Below are 16,023 nucleotides of genomic sequence, written 5' to 3'. Positions count from 1 at the left end.
AGAAGTGAACTCACCTGCGTGCAGGATGGATTGGCTTCTTGGCTACTGGACATCAGCTCCAGAGGGACGATCACAGGTACAGCCTGGATGGTTACCGGAGCCTTGCCGCCGGCCCCCTTGCAGATGCTGAAGTAAGAAGAGGTCCAGAATCGGCGGCAGAAGACTCCTCAGTCTTCTAAAGGTAGCGCACAGCACTGCAGCTGTGCGCCATTTTCCTCTCAGCACACTTCACACGGCAGTCACTGAGGGTGCAGGGCGCTGGGAGGGGGGCGCCCTGGGAGGCAAATGAAAACCTATTTTGGCTAAAAATACCTCACATATAGCCTCCGGAGGCTATATGGAGATATTTAACCCCTGCCAGAATCCGTTAAAAGCGGGAGACGAGGCCGCCGAAAAAGGGGCGGGGCCTATCTCCTCAGCACACAGCGCCATTTTCCCTCACAGAAAGGCTGGAGGGAAGGCTCCCAGGCTCTCCCCTGCACTGCACTACAGAAACAGGGTTAAAACAGAGAGGGGGGGGCACTAATTTGGCGTTAGAAATATATAAAACAGATGCTATAAGGGAAAACACTTATATAAGGTTGTTCCTATATAATTATAGCGTTTTTGGTGTGTGCTGGCAAACTCTCCCTCTGTCTCTCCAAAGGGCTAGTGGGTCCTGTCCTCTATCAGAGCATTCCCTGTGTGTGTGCTGTGTGTCGGTACGTGTGTGTCGACATGTATGAGGACGATGTTGGTGAGGAGGCGGAGCAATTGCCTGTAATGGTGATGTCACTCTCTAGGGAGTCGACACCGGAATGGATGGCTTATTTAGGGAATTACGTGATAATGTCAACACGCTGCAAGGTCGGTTGACGACATGAGACGGCCGACAAACAATTAGTACCGGTCCAGACGTCTCAAAAACACCGTCAGGGGTTTTAAAACGCCCGTTTACTTTAGTCGGTCGACACAGACACAGACAGGGACACTGAATCCAGTGTCGACGGTGAATAAACAAACGTATTCCTTATTAGGGCCACACGTTAAAGGCAATGAAGGAGGTGTTACATATTTCTGATACTACAAGTACCACAAAAGAGGGTATTATGTGGGATGTGAAAAAACTACAGTAGTTTTTCCTGAATCAGATAAATTAAATAAAGTGTGTGATGATGCGTGGGTTCCCCCCGATAGAAAATTATGGGTGGTATACCCTTTCCCGCCAGAAGTTAGGGCGCGTTGGGAAACACCCCTTAGGGTGGATAAGGCGCTCACACGCTTATCAAAACAAGTGGCGGTACCGTCTATAGATAGGGCCGTCCTCAAGGATCAGCTGACAGGAGGCTGGAAAATATCATAAAAGTATATACACACATACTGGTGTTATACTGCGACCAGCGATCGCCTCAGCCTGGATGTGCAGAGCTGGGGTGGCTTGGTCGGATTCCCTGACTAAAAATATTGATACCCTTGACAGGGACAGTATTTTATTGACTATAGAGCATTTAAAGGATGCATTTCTATATATGCGAGATGCACAGAGGGATATTTGCACTCTGGCATCAAGAGTAAATGCGATGTCCATATCTGCCAGAAGATGTTATGGACACGACAGTGGTCAGGTGATGCAGATTCCAAACGGCAAAAAGGTGTATTGCCGTATAAAGGAAGAGGAGTTTTTTGGGGTCGGTCCATCGGACCTGGTGGCCACGGCAACTGCTGGAAAATCCACCGTTTTTACCCTAAGTCACATCTCTGCAGAAAAAGACACCGTCTTTTCAACCTCAGTCTTTTCGTCCCTATAAGATCATATCTGCCCAGGGATAGAGGAAAGGGAAGAAGACTGCAGCAGGCAGCCCATTCCCAGGAACAGAAGCGCTCCACCGCTTCTGACAAGTTCTCAGCATGGCGCTGAGACCGTACAGGACCCCTGGATCCTACAAGTAGTATCCCAGGGGTACAGATTGGAATGTAGAGACGTTTCCTCTTCGCAGGCTCCTGAAGTCTGCTTTACCAAGGTCTCCCTCCGACAAGGAGGCAGTATGGGAAAGAATTCACAAGCTGTATTCCCAGCAGGTGATAATTAAATTACCCCTCCTACTACAAGGAAAAGGGGTATTATTCCACACTATATTGTGGTACTGAAGCCAGAAGGCTAGGTGAGACTTATTCTAAAAAATTTTTTGAACACTTACAAAGGTTCAAATCAAGATGGAGTCACTCAGAGCAGTGATAACGAACCAGGAAGAAGGGGACTATATAGTGTCCGGGGACATCAGGGATGCTTACCTCTATGTCCCAAATTTGCCCTTCTCACTAAGGGTACCTCAGGTTCGTGGTGCAGAACTGTCACTATCAGTTTTAGACGCTGCCGTTTGGATTGTCCACGGCACCCCGGGTCTTTACCAAGGTAATGGCCGAAATGATGATTCTTCTTCGAAGAAAAGGCGTCTTAATTATCCCTTACTTGGACGATCTCCTGATAAGGGCATAGTCCAGGGAACAGTTGGAGGTCGGAGTAGCACTATCTCGGATACTGCTACAACAGCACGGGTGGATTCTAAATATTCCAAAATCGCAGCTGATCCCGACGACACGTCTGCTGTGCCTAGGGATGATTCTGGACACAGTCCAGAAAAAGGTGTTTCTCCCGGAAGAGAAAGCCAGGGAGTTATCCGAGCTAGTCAGGAACCTCCTAAAAACAGTGCATCATTGCACAAGGGTCCTGGTAAAAATGGTGGCTTCCTACGAAGCAATTCCATTCGGCAGATTTCACGCAAGAACTTTTCAGTGGGATCTGCTGGAAAAATGGTCCGGATCGCATCTTCAGATGCATCAGCGGATAACCCTATATCCAAGGACAAGGGTGTCTCTCCTGTGGTGGTTATAGAGTGCCCATCTTCTAGAGGGCCGCAGATTTGGCATTCAGGATTGGATGCTGGTGACCACGGAGCCCAGCCCGAGAGGCTGGGGAGCAGTCACACAAGGAAAAAATTTCCAGGGAGTGTGATCAAGTCTGGAGACTTTTCTCCACATAAATATACTGGAGCTAAGGGTAAATTTATAATACTCTAAGCTTAGCAAGACCTCTGCTTCAAGGTCAGCCGGTATTGATCCAGTGGGAAAAACATCACGGCAGTCGCCCACGTAAACAGACAGGGCGACACAAGAAGCAGGAGGGCAATGGCAAAAACTGCAAGGACTTTTCGCTGGGCGGAAAATCATGTGATAGCACTGTCAGCAGTGTTTCATCCCGGGAATGGAAACTGGGAAGCAGACTTCCTCAGCAGGCACGACCTCCATCCGGGAGAGTGGAAACTTCATCGGGAAGTTTTTTCCACATGATTGTAAACCGTTGGGAAATACCAAAGGTGGACATGATGGCGTCCCGTCTGAACAAAAAACGGGACAGGTATTGCGCCAGGTCAAGAGACCCTCAGGCAATAGCTGTGGACGTTCTGGTAACACCGTGGGTGTACCAGTCGGTGTATGTGTTCCCTCCTCTGCTTCTCATACCTAAGGTGCTGAGAATTATAAGACGTAGAGGAGTAAGAACTATACTCATGGCTCCGGATTGGCCAAGAAGGACTTGGTACCCGGAACTTCAAGAGATGCTTACAGAGGTTTTATGGCCTCTGCCGCTAAGAAGGGACTTGCTTCAGCAAGTACCATGTCTGTTCCAAGACTTACCGCAGCTGCGTTTGTCGGCATGGCGGTGGAACGCCGGATCCTAAGGGAAAAAGGCATTCCGGAAGAGGTCATTCCTACCCTGGTCAAAGCCAGAAAGGAGGTGACCGCACAACATTATCACCACATGTGGCGAAAATATGTTGCGTGGTGTGAGGCCAGGAAGGCCCCACAAAGAAATTTCAACTCGGTCGTTTCCTGCATTTCCTGAAAACAGGAGTGTCTATGGGCCTCAAATTGGGGTCCATTAAGGTTCAAATTTCGGCCCTGTCGATTTTCTTCCAGAAAGAATTGGCTTCAGTTCCTGAAGTCCAGAATTTTGTCAAGGGAGTATTGCATATACAACCCCCTTTTGTGCCTCCAGTGGCACTGTGGGATCTCAACGTAGTTCTGGGATTCCTCAAATCACATTGGTTTAAAACCAGTCAAATCTGTGGATTTGAAGCATCTCACATGAAAAGTGACCATGATCTTGGCCCTGGCCTGGACCAGGCGAGTGTCAAATTGGTGGTTTTTTTCTCAAAAAAGCCCATATCTGTTTGTCCATTCGGACAGGGCAGAGCTGCGGACTCGTCCCCAGTTCTCTCCCTAAGGTGGTGTCAGTGTTTCACCTGAACCAGCTTATTGTGGTGCCTTGCACCTACTAGGGACTTGGAGGACTCCAAGTTGCTAGATGTTGTCAGGGCCCTGAAAATATGTTCCAGGACGGCTGGAGTCAGGAAAACTGACTTGCTGTTATCCTGTATGCACCCAACAAACTGGGTGCTTTTGCTTCTAAGCAGACTATTGCTAGTTGGATGTGTAATACAATTCAGCTTGCACATTCTGTGGCAGGCCTGCCACAGCCAAAATATGTAAATGCCCATTCCACAAGGAAGGTGGGCTCATCTTGGGCGGCTGCCCGAGGGGTCTCGGCTTTTACAACTTTGCCGAGCGGTTATTTAGTCAGGGGCAAACACGTTTGTAAAATCCTACAAATTTGATACCCTGGCTAAGGAGGACCTGGAGTTCTCTCATTCGGTGCTGCAGAGTCATCCGCACTCTCCCGCCCGTTTGGGAGCTTTGGTATTATCCCCATGGTCCTTTCAGGAACCCCAGCATCCACTAGGACGATAGAGAAAATAAGAATTTACTTACCGATAATTCTATTTCTCGGAGTCCGTAGTGGATGCTGGGCGCCCATCCCAAGTGCGGATTATCTGCAATACTTGTACATAGTTACAAAAATCGGGTTATTATTGTTGTGAGCCATCTTTTCAGAGGCTCCGCTGTTATCATACTGTTAACTGGGTTCAGATCACAGGTTGTACAGTGTGATTGGTGTGGCTGGTATGAGTCTTACCCGGGATTCAAAATCCTTCCTTATTATGTACGCTCGTCCGGGCACAGTATCTAACTGGCTTGGAGGAGGGTCATAGGGGGAGGAGCCAGTGCACACCACCTGATCCTAAAGCTTTACTTTTTGTGCCCTGTCTCCTGCGGAGCCGCTATTCCCCATGGTCCTTTCAGGAACCCCAGCATCCACTACGGACTCCGAGAAATAGAATTATCGGTAAGTAAATTCTTATTTTCTACATCACTTGGTATATTCTACCCCTATTGCACCCATTCGTCTCTATGGAGTTGTACATTCTCCCTTAGACATCTGTATAACTAGACTTGTATTTATTACTGCACACTGTTGATATTGATGTTTTTCTACCTGTATATATATGGGTGTTTTCCATTTTTCTGTTTATACATTGAAAATCCTTAATAAAAATCTGATTAAAATAAAATTCTATTTTTGATCCGATTATCCGTTTAGCCGTTATCATTCACGCAACGCAAGTCACACATCAGTAATGACGTCATTATGTCAAATCCCTTTAGGGGAGTTTTTTTTTATTTCTATTATAATTACGTAATTTTCTTATTTCCCACCTGCAGAATACCTACAGTTACATTTCTGCTTCCTAACATATCGGGAAGTAAGAGAATTAGTGATGAGTCAGGCAGTGAGTGAGGGCTATCTATCTATCTATCTATCTATCTATATATCTATATATATATATATTAGAAACTAAGCACATTAAACTGCTTCACTGCAGTGTTGCCACAATAATACCATGTGCAGTGCTGGCATAGCGCCCCCTAGCTGTGTCCTGTCTGATTACATCTACACACATTTTATGCTGAGATGGGTTTTTTTTTTTAATTGTAATGTCTTCATAATTTCTCAGGACCGTTCCAGCTGACAAGGATAATGTAATTACTGACTATTTAGAGGAATTGCAGAAAATCACTATGGATCTTCAAGATCTTAAAGAAGAGGTGTGTATGTCCTTGTCCTGCTTCCCTTTCATCGCTGTATCTTTCCCTTACATCCCCGCACCTTATCCTATTTCACCACTTTGTCCTGTTTCCCTTGCATCCCCGCACCTTGTCCAGTTTCCCTTGTCCCCCTCCCAGAGACGCCCCTAAACAATATGATGCCCTAGGCAAGATTTTGGCTGGTGCCCCCTAGCACCACCGCTAGTTCCGCCTCTGACCCTGCACCCCTTTCCCAGCACCATCAGCCCCCACCCATAGCAGTCCTTTTTTTGTTTTCCTACCCCCTGTAATTTAAATAAGAACAGTTTGCACATTCGGTGCACAGCCCAAAAAGGTATGTGTTTTTGCTGGCAAGGGGCATGGCCACACAATAGTACCCCCAATTCAAATTATGCCTCACAGTAGTGCAACTTTATTCACAATTTATCATACAATAGTGTCCCTTATTTACATTACATCACACAGTATTACCAATTTACCTTATATACGTTACTTATCACAGTAGTGCCCCTCATTCACATAACATCATACTGAATTGCTCCTTATTCACATTACACCACACCATATTGCTCTTTATTCTCATTACACCACACCATATTGTTCCTTATTCACATTACACCACACCATATTGCTCTTTATTCACATTAGACCACACAGTAGTGCCCTTTCTATACGTTACGCCACACAGTAGATCACCTTATACACATAATGCCACACATTGGTAATGCATTTATACACATAATACCACACAGTAATGCCCCTTACACATATGACACACATTATTAATGTCCTTATAAACATAGTGAGCCTTACACATTATGCCAACCCTTATTAATGCCCTTATACACATAATTTCCCTTACACATATGCCGCACATTGTTAATGCCCTTATACACATAATGTCCCTTACACATATGCCGCACATTATTAGTGCCCTTATACACATAATGACACACATAGTGACCATTACACATATGTTACACATTATTAATGCCCTTATACAAATAATGACACATATAGTTCCTGGCGAGAGTCAACTGGCAGCTCTGCTAACATCGGGTGCCTATTTTTTATGAAAATGCATCTTATTTGCATTGCTATGTGGCTAGGGTGCAGAAGCAACTTCTGCCGATTAAAATGATATGCAGCATGCCTATATATTGTGTGTGACTGTGGCTGTATCTGCATATGAAATGCTGCACACAGAATATAGACATGCCGCATATCATTTCAATCAGCAGAAGCTGCTTGTGCCCCTAGGCATACCAGATGCCCTAGGCCAGGGCCGAAACTAGGGGGGGGGCTAGGGGGGCATGTGACCCGGGCGCGGGATTGGATAGGGCGCTGGGATCCTGCTACGTCTGATACAGCAAAAGGAGGAAGTGGAGAACCATGGGATTTGTAGTCAAGTCTGTTACTGGTTATACTTGGAGCTGTAACAGAGAGACTACAAATCCCATGAGGCATTTCACTCACCCTGCAGAGATATGGCCGCCACTGCCGCCCGCCCTGGCTGTGACTGTCGGGATGCAGAGCTTTCTCCAGCCCCACGCTGCCCTGCATTCAGCGCTGCCGCTGAGTCGCTGACAGACACCAGCAGTGATTGATTACAGCAGCCCAGCACCCTTCACCTCCGTCTGACTAAAGAGTGAGAGGACTGGAGGTAAAACATACACACACACTCCCTCACTCTGGTGTTAACCCCTGCAGCTCATTTAAACTACAGTAGTTATACACACTCCCTCACTCTGGTGTTAACCCCTGCAGCTCATTTAAACTACAGTAGTTATACACACTCCCTCACTCTGGTGTTAACCCCTGCAGCTCATTTAAACTACAGTAGTTATTTAAGATTATACAGTATATATTACTTTATAATGCTGTTACAACTACAGATCATATGAATAAACGTGTGTGTGTGTATGTATGTATATGTGTGTGTATGTATGTGTGTGTGTGTGTGTGTATATATATATATATATATATACACATATATATATATATATATATATATATACATAGTGTTTGTGTTTTACTGGGGTCTGCTTGTCTGAGGGATATTATATTATCTATTATCACCTTAATTTTATATATATATATATATATATATATATATATATATAAAATGGTTTTATGTTTTTTCGGGGGGGGGGGGGGGGGGGGGCGCTAATTTACTGCCTTGCCCCAGGCGCCGTAAATCCTAGTTTCGGCCCTGCCTAGGCAATTGCCTAGTTTGCCTATGCCTAAGGCCGGCTCTGCCCCCCCCTCCTTCCCCCATCCTCTTGTCCCGTTGCCCCAAATTGTCCTGTTTCCCTTGCATCCCCCCACCTTGTCCAGTTTCCCTTGCCCCCCCCCTTCCTTCCCCCATCCTCTTGTCCTGTTTCCCTTGCATCCCCCCCACCTTGTCCAGTTTCCCTTGCCTCCCCCCCCCCTTCCTTCCCCCATCCTCTTGTTCTGTTTCCCTTGCATCCCCCCCCCTTCTTTCCCCCATCCTCTTGTTCTGTTTCCCTTGCATCCCCCCACCTTGTCCAGTTTCCCTTGCCTCCCCCCCCTTCCTTCCCCCATCCTCTTGTCCTGTTTCCCTTGCATCCCCCCACCTTGTCCAGTTTCCCTTGCCCCCCCCCTTCCTTCCCCCATCCTCTTGTTCTGTTTCCCTTGCATCCCCCCACCTTGTCCAGTTTCCCTTGCCTCCCCCCCTTCCTTCCCCCATCCTCTTGTCCTGTTTCGCTTGCATCCCCCCACCTTGTCCAGATTCCCTTGCCTCCCCCCCTTCCTTCCCCCATCCTCTTGTCCAGTTTCCCTTGCCTCCCCCCCTTCCTTCCCCCATCCTCTTGTCCTGTTTCCCTTGCATCCCCCCCACCTTGTCCAGTTTCCCTTGCCTTCCTTCCTTCCTTCCCCCATCCTCTTGTCCTGTTTCCCTTGCATCCCCCCACCTTGTCCAGTTTCCCTTGCCTCCCCCTCCCCCCCCTTCGTTCCCCCATCCTCTTGTCCTGTTTCCCTTGCATCCCCCCACCTTGTCCAGTTTCCCTTGCCTCCCCCCCTTCCTTCCCCCATCCTCTTGTCCTGTTTCCCTTGCTTCCCCCCCACCTTGTCCCACCTACCCTATTAGGCTCTGACATGTGACATTCTGTCCCCTCTCCGCAGTGCACTTTCCTCTGTAGCGCAGTTCCCGGTGGGGATACAGTTACACAGACATTGAGATTGGCGCTGACTGATTTCCACCAGCTCATCACGGCTTTCACTGAAGTGTATGAGAACGAGTTTCATGAACATTGCGGTCACCTAGCGCCCCAAATAAGCTCTTCAGGACCTCTCTTCCAATCCATCCACAGCTTGCTGGGTATCTGCATCAAGGTACGTACTAGAGATGAGCGCCTGAAATTTTTCGGGTTTTGTGTTTTGGTTTTGGGTTCGGTTCCGCGGCCGTGTTTTGGGTTCGACCGCGTTTTGGCAAAACCTCACCGAATTTTTTTTGTCGGATTCGGGTGTGTTTTGGATTCGGGTGTTTTTTTAAAAAAACACTAAAAAACAGCTTAAATCATAGAATTTGGGGGTCATTTTGATCCCATATTATTATTAACCTCAAAAACCATAATTTCCACTCATTTTCAGTCTATTCTGAATACCTCACACCTCACAATATTATTTTTAGTCCTAAAATTTGCACCAAGGTCGCTGGATGACTAAGCTAAGCGATACTAGTGGCCGACACAAACACCTGGCCCATCTAGGAGTGGCACTGCAGTGTCACGCAGGATGTCCCTTCCAAAAAACCCTCCCCAAACAGCACATGACGCAAAGAAAAAAAGAGGCTTTTTACTGATATTTGGTGTTTTGGATTTGACATGCTCTGTACTATGACATTGGGCATCGGCCTTGGCAGACGACGTTGCTGGCATTTCATCGTATCGGCCATGACTAGTGGCAGCAGCTTCAGCACGAGGTGGAAGTGGATCTTGATCTTTCCCTAATTTTGGAACCTCAACATTTTTGTTCTCCATATTTTAATAGGCACAACTAAAAGGCACCTCAGGTAAACAATGGAGATGGATGGATTGGATACTAGTATACAATTATGGACGGGCTGCCGAGTGCCGACACAGAGGTAGCCACAGCCGTGAACTACCGCACTGTACTGTGTCTGCTGCTAATATATAGACTGGTTGATAAAGAGATAGTATACTCGTAACTAGTATGTATGTATAAAGAAAGAAAAAAAAACCACGGTTAGGTGGTATATACAATTATGGACGGGCTGCCGAGTGCCGACACAGAGGTAGCCACAGCCGTGAACTACCGCACTGTACTGTGTCTGCTGCTAATATATAGACTGGTTGATAAAGAGATAGTATACTCGTAACTAGTATGTATGTATAAAGAAAGAAAAAAAAAACACGGTTAGGTGGTATATACAATTATGGACGGGCTGCCGAGTGCCGACACAGAGGTAGCCACAGCCGTGAACTACCGCACTGTACTGTGTCTGCTGCTAATATATAGACTGGTTGATAAAGAGATAGTATACTCGTAACTAGTATGTATGTATAAAGAAAGAAAAAAAAACCACGGTTAGGTGGTATATACAATTATGGACGGGCTGCCGAGTGCCGACACAGAGGTAGCCACAGCCGTGAACTACCGCACTGTACTGTGTCTGCTGCTAATATATAGACTGGTTGATAAAGAGATAGTATACTACTAATATTATATACTGGTGGTCAGGTCACTGGTCACTAGTCACACTGGCAGTGGCACTCCTGCAGCAAAAGTGTGCACTGTTTAATTTTAATATAATATTATGTACTCCTGGCTCCTGCTATAACCTATAACTGGCACTGCAGTAGTGCTCCCCAGTCTCCCCCACAATTATAAGCTGTGTGAGCTGAGCAGTCAGACAGATATATAATATATATATAGATGATGCAGCACACTGGCCTGAGCCTGAGCAGTGCACACAGATATGGTATGTGACTGACTGAGTCACTGTGTGTATCGCTTTTTTCAGGCAGAGAACGGATATATTAAATAAACTGCACTGTGTGTCTGGTGGTCACTCACTATATAATATATTATGTACTCCTGGCTCCTGCTATAACCTATAACTGGCACTGCAGTAGTGCTCCCCAGTCTCCCCCACAATTATAAGCTGTGTGAGCTGAGCAGTCAGACAGATATATATAATATTATATATAGATAATAGATGATGCAGCACACTGGCCTGAGCCTGAGCAGTGCACACAGATATGGTATGTGACTGAGTCACTGTGTGCTGTGTATCGCTTTTTTCAGGCAGAGAACGGATTATAAATAAAAGTGGTGGTCACTGGTCACTATCAGCAAAACTCTGCACTGTACACTACTGAGTACTCCTAATGCTCCCCAAAATTAGTAAATCAAGTGTCTCTCTAATCTATTCTAATTCTAAACGGAGAGGACGCCAGCCACGTCCTCTCCCTATCAATCTCAATGCACGTGTGAAAATGGCGGCGACGCGGGCTCCTTATATAGAATCCGAGTCTCGCGATAGAATCCGAGCCTCGCGAGAATCCGACAGCGTCATGATGACGTTCGGGCGCGCTCGGGTTAACCGAGCAAGGCGGGAAGATCCGAGTCGCTCGGACCCGTGAAAAAAAACATGAAGTTCTGGCGGGTTCGGATTCAGAGAAACCGAACCCGCTCATCTCTAGTACGTACATGTATAATGTCTTTTATTTAGTGTTCCATTAATAGTTCTGTAATGCACTTGTACTTATACTCCTCCGTTCTGTCTTCCCCGTGTTCCTCCTTAGAAGCTGGAAGCTATAGCACAGTTCACCGAAACCTCAAATACCATAGTGGAGGTGGTGAGAAAAAGACAGCAATGTAAAGAGTCCTGGGGAGGCAGCAGCGCGGCCACACTGTGTAAGTAACAAGCCCTTTACTTGGCTCATTCATTGTGTACACCACCCACTAGTTACCCCATGTATTTCCAAATCCAATGAGAATCACAGAAAACACTGGCCTAGAAATGCAGAGCAAGATCGTGCTGTACCAAAGGGCCTTTCTTACAAATGTCTACAGAATAAGGCTCTCGTTCAGTAAGCATCGCAGAAGTGGACTTCTGCGCAATTGTTCAAAATGCGAACGCATCTCAGAAGGATTCACAGCAGCGGCCGTCCGAAGGCAGGGGGGCCTCGACGTGGCTTGGTGGGGGCATGGTCCGTACAATAGAAGCGCATACGAATCGTATTTGGGGTGGCTGTGTGAAAATGGCTGCGTGTGCAGGGGGTCATCCCTAATTTCTAGTTGCAATTAAATTGTGATCGCATCCCTGGCCGGGACTTTACATGCTGGGCGGTCCCCAGCGTGTGATTGTACTCAGTAGCAGTTTCTGCTTCCCCAGAGATGTGTGCTGAGCGATCTAGCACAGACCGCTCAGCACACATCTCTCCCCCCGCTCAGCACAGCGCGATGTGTGCTGAGCGAAGTGGGGGGACCACTCATTTCACCCAGCGATCCCTCGATGAGCGATGTGCTAGATTGTGCCTGCATGCAGACCAATCTAGAGTCAGCGATAGCAACGCGCGGGGCCGCACATCGTTATGGGCTGTACACACGGAGAGATCCGTGCTTTAATTTAAGCATACAGTTCTCATACAGACATTGTACAAGCATTAAAAGGCCTTTATTACCTGTCCCATCCAGAATCTCCCATGCTGGCAGTCTACAGGCTTATCCGTCTATTACACAGGCCTTTATAGTATAGCTTAAAATGTGAGAATCTACACCCCCATATCTTGCTCTCTAACGCTACACTAAATACAAAAATTCCACTGAATTAATTTACCAGAAACGGTGTTAGTTTAGTACAAGCAGTATAAGGAATTCTGGGTCTGGTTTTACTATTTAGCTTCTCCAACGGGGCTGGAGAGGAATTGAATGAGAAACTTGATCACTCAACAGTGATATAGTCCAAAAGGATGGTAACCAAAGCCATACTGTAGACAAGCTGACCTCTTATATATGTATACTGGGGGTACATTCTGTCTCCACAATTAAGGCGCACCCCCTTCCTCCCATCACATCTCTCACTGGCTGCCAGGACATAGCTTCCTCCTGCCCTTGCCCCCGTATTCCCTCACTATTAGTGATTCCAAAACCTATACAGCCCTGATCTGCTGCCGCTCCCATTGCGTAAGTTCCTGGTAAACAAACCCAGCCAGAAAGGTAAATGCAGGAGCATGCGGAGCCATCCGTGTCCACACAAGACAGACCCTTATCAACATACAGCTGCGGGGAGGAATTGAGGGAGTCGCCAGACCCAGTCCAAAATTACATAGTCGGCTGTTAAATAATGGTTGGAAACTCAATTTCAGCTGCAAAATGCAGACGGCAGGGTCAGAACTTGGGCCCTCATTCCGAGTTGATCGCTAGCTGCGTAGCGATCATTTAAAAAAACTGCGCATGCACCGCAATGCGCATGCGCAGCGTACAGGTACAATGAGCATCGTGGTTTTGCACAGATTCTAGCAACGCTTTCAGTCGCACTGGCGAACGCAGGGAGATTGACAGGAAGAGGGCGTTTCTGGGTGGCAACAGACAATTTTTTGGGAGTGTTTGGAAAAATGCAGGCGTGGTCGGGCGTTTGATGGGCGGGTATCTGACGTCATTACCGTGTCTCTCGTCGCACTAATCATCGCACAGAATAAGTAACTACAGGGCTGGTCTTGTTTTGCACAAAATGTGTTTGCAGCCGCTCAGCTGCACAGGCGTTCGCAGTCCTGCAAAGTGAAAATACACTCCCCCGTGGGCGGCGACTATGCGTTTGCACGGCTGCTAAAAGTAGCTAGCGAGCGATCAACTCGCAATGACCCCCTTGGTGTAAACAACATGGATCTTTCCTGTTTCCATCAGAAGTCCATGATGGCGGAGCAGTGGCGTAGAGAGTGTTGCCTTGGCACATTTTATACCTCTTAATACCAGATGAGCATTATATAGTTACACCGTCAGTCTGAGTATTGTAGCTGACCATGTGCATCATGTTGAGAGCACAGTGCTACCCGTACTCTGATGACTTACAGCAAGATAGCACAACATATCACAAAGCTGGATCCGGTCAGGATCTCTGCGCTCGGAAGCCCGACACTGTTCGGCATCCCAAATAGGGCCACAAGCCCAAAGCCAGAATCCTGAAGGACTGTGTGCTGGGCCGCAGGACAGGTAAGCCGTGGGGGAGGTTAGGGTTAGGTTGCAGAGGGAGGGTTAGGCTGTGGGGAGAGGGTGGGGGTTAGCTTTAGGCACCCCCAGGAAGGATTAGGCCATGGGGAGAGGGTTAGGTTCAGGCTACAGGAGGGGGGTTAGGTATAGTCACCACCGGGGAGGAGCGTTAGGTTTAGGTTGCCGACATGGAGAGTTAGGGGACCATTGGGGAGAGGTAAGTATACTTGCCTTCACCTGTAGGGATTCTGATTATTGGGATGCTGCACCCGGTATTCTAATCAATGCCAGCCCTCACATTGCCTATGTCATTTCCAAGCTTGCTCCACAAACATGACAATGACTTCAGTGCACTACAGGTACGGCCGCAGTGACCAGGCCACAACCCAGCACAGCATCTTTGGGAATCGGGGGAACAGGAGACTGGGAGCGTGAATGTGCCGCGCACAGATCTGCAGGAACCGTGTGATGCCATCATGTACGCATGGAAAATAATCGCTGCAGACTGTTTCCAGCACCTTGTTATATCCATGGCGCAAAGAATTCACCCCCTCCACCCCAGGGTGCCAGCAATAGAAAGGTGTGCCTACTAGTGGCCACTGAGTATACATAGCACCATGTTATGTAGTTAGTGCTTTCATGTCCTGAAAGGCGGAGGGTGGGGTGGGGTGGAACAGGTGTTGTTTCTTATTATACAGTCACTGCTGGTTTCCTGTGTACCGAGCTGGTGATAGGTCGTTTTGCTGGTCTATAGTAAATGGGATTTAGTCTGACCATTCATTTACTTTTTTTTTTTTTTATTTTAGATGAGAAAATCCAGGAGCTGAAGCAGAACTATGAGGTGTTCCGGCGTCCTTGGCAGGAGTAGGAAAACGTGTCTATCATTGAGGCCTGGGTTGATGAGCAGCCACCAGCTGGACTCCACAGGAGGAGAACATTTGGATATACTGTAGTACTGACTTTTGGTTGACCTGAAATGGTCTCTGCCGTTACTACTTCTAAGCTATCTGCAACTCCAGAGGACAATGTCCGTCTTATATAGAATGAGCTACATGGATCTCCGAGAAGCCTTTCTGTATGTTTTGGAGACACTGTGGATCAGCCTTCGCACTTGTGTTGTGTTTGGTTCTGTAGAATGGATTACTTTGTCCCAATGATACATTCTTTCTCTTTCGTATAACTAGGTTTTTATGCACCATCTAGAAGATGGATGGAAATTGGATATATACAATATTATTGCTTCTAATGTAATTGTCTGATAAATTCCTTATTAAACTTTCTATTTATTGTATCCATTTCTAATTTTCCTGCCCTTGATGAAATCTTCTGGTCTGCACATGCGGGAAACTCCCATTATCCCAGATAAGTGACTTACATCTCACAGGATTGGTTACAGCAGTGAGGCTGGGGGAGGGGGGTTCGGGGTCTTCCATATTTAGATGTACTAAGCAGTATGGGCTTAGGTCTCAGCAATGTTATGGATAAGGGGGTAATTCAGATGTGATCATAGATGTGCTAAATCTATCACATCCACGATCAGTGTCTCTGACATGCGAGGGGACGCCCAGCAGAGCAGCGATGCTTTCACACCCGGCGAGTAGGGCTCCGCAGCCTAGCTGTGCTGGCAGGCGGCTACCCGCCGTGTCCCAGTGGCTGCTTGTCACGTCCGGACATGCCTGCGTTGTCCGGGCCCCGCCCCGCCAAAGGCGTTCTAACGCCGTTGGCACGCCCCCTTCCGCCTCTGCCTGTCAATTGGGCAGAGGCGATCGCTGTTAGCGTCTCACTGGGCCTCCTGGGTGCTCACGCAGATCCAGTTTGAATTACCCCCAAGGACAGAACTCCAAT

General features: G+C 47.3%; 1 protein-coding gene across 1 annotated transcript in view; it reads left to right on the top strand.

Annotated features, from left to right (window-relative positions):
• Positions 1–15,455, top strand: part of LOC134949743 (HAUS augmin-like complex subunit 7) — a 118,617-nt gene extending 103,162 nt beyond the window's left edge. The window contains exons 4-7 of the mRNA XM_063938490.1: positions 5,892–5,982; positions 9,127–9,336; positions 11,772–11,883; positions 14,985–15,455. Coding sequence (XP_063794560.1) covers positions 5,892–5,982; positions 9,127–9,336; positions 11,772–11,883; positions 14,985–15,046 — 475 coding nt within the window. The 3' untranslated portion in view covers positions 15,047–15,455. The remainder of the gene's footprint in view (positions 1–5,891; positions 5,983–9,126; positions 9,337–11,771; positions 11,884–14,984) is intronic.
• The last annotated feature ends 568 nt before the right edge of the window (positions 15,456–16,023 follow it).

The sequence above is a fragment of the Pseudophryne corroboree genome, chromosome 8 (assembly GCF_028390025.1).
Source record: "Pseudophryne corroboree isolate aPseCor3 chromosome 8, aPseCor3.hap2, whole genome shotgun sequence".
In the NCBI taxonomy this organism is placed as follows: domain Eukaryota; kingdom Metazoa; phylum Chordata; class Amphibia; order Anura; family Myobatrachidae; genus Pseudophryne; species Pseudophryne corroboree.
This window is presented reverse-complemented; position numbering and strand designations above follow the sequence as displayed.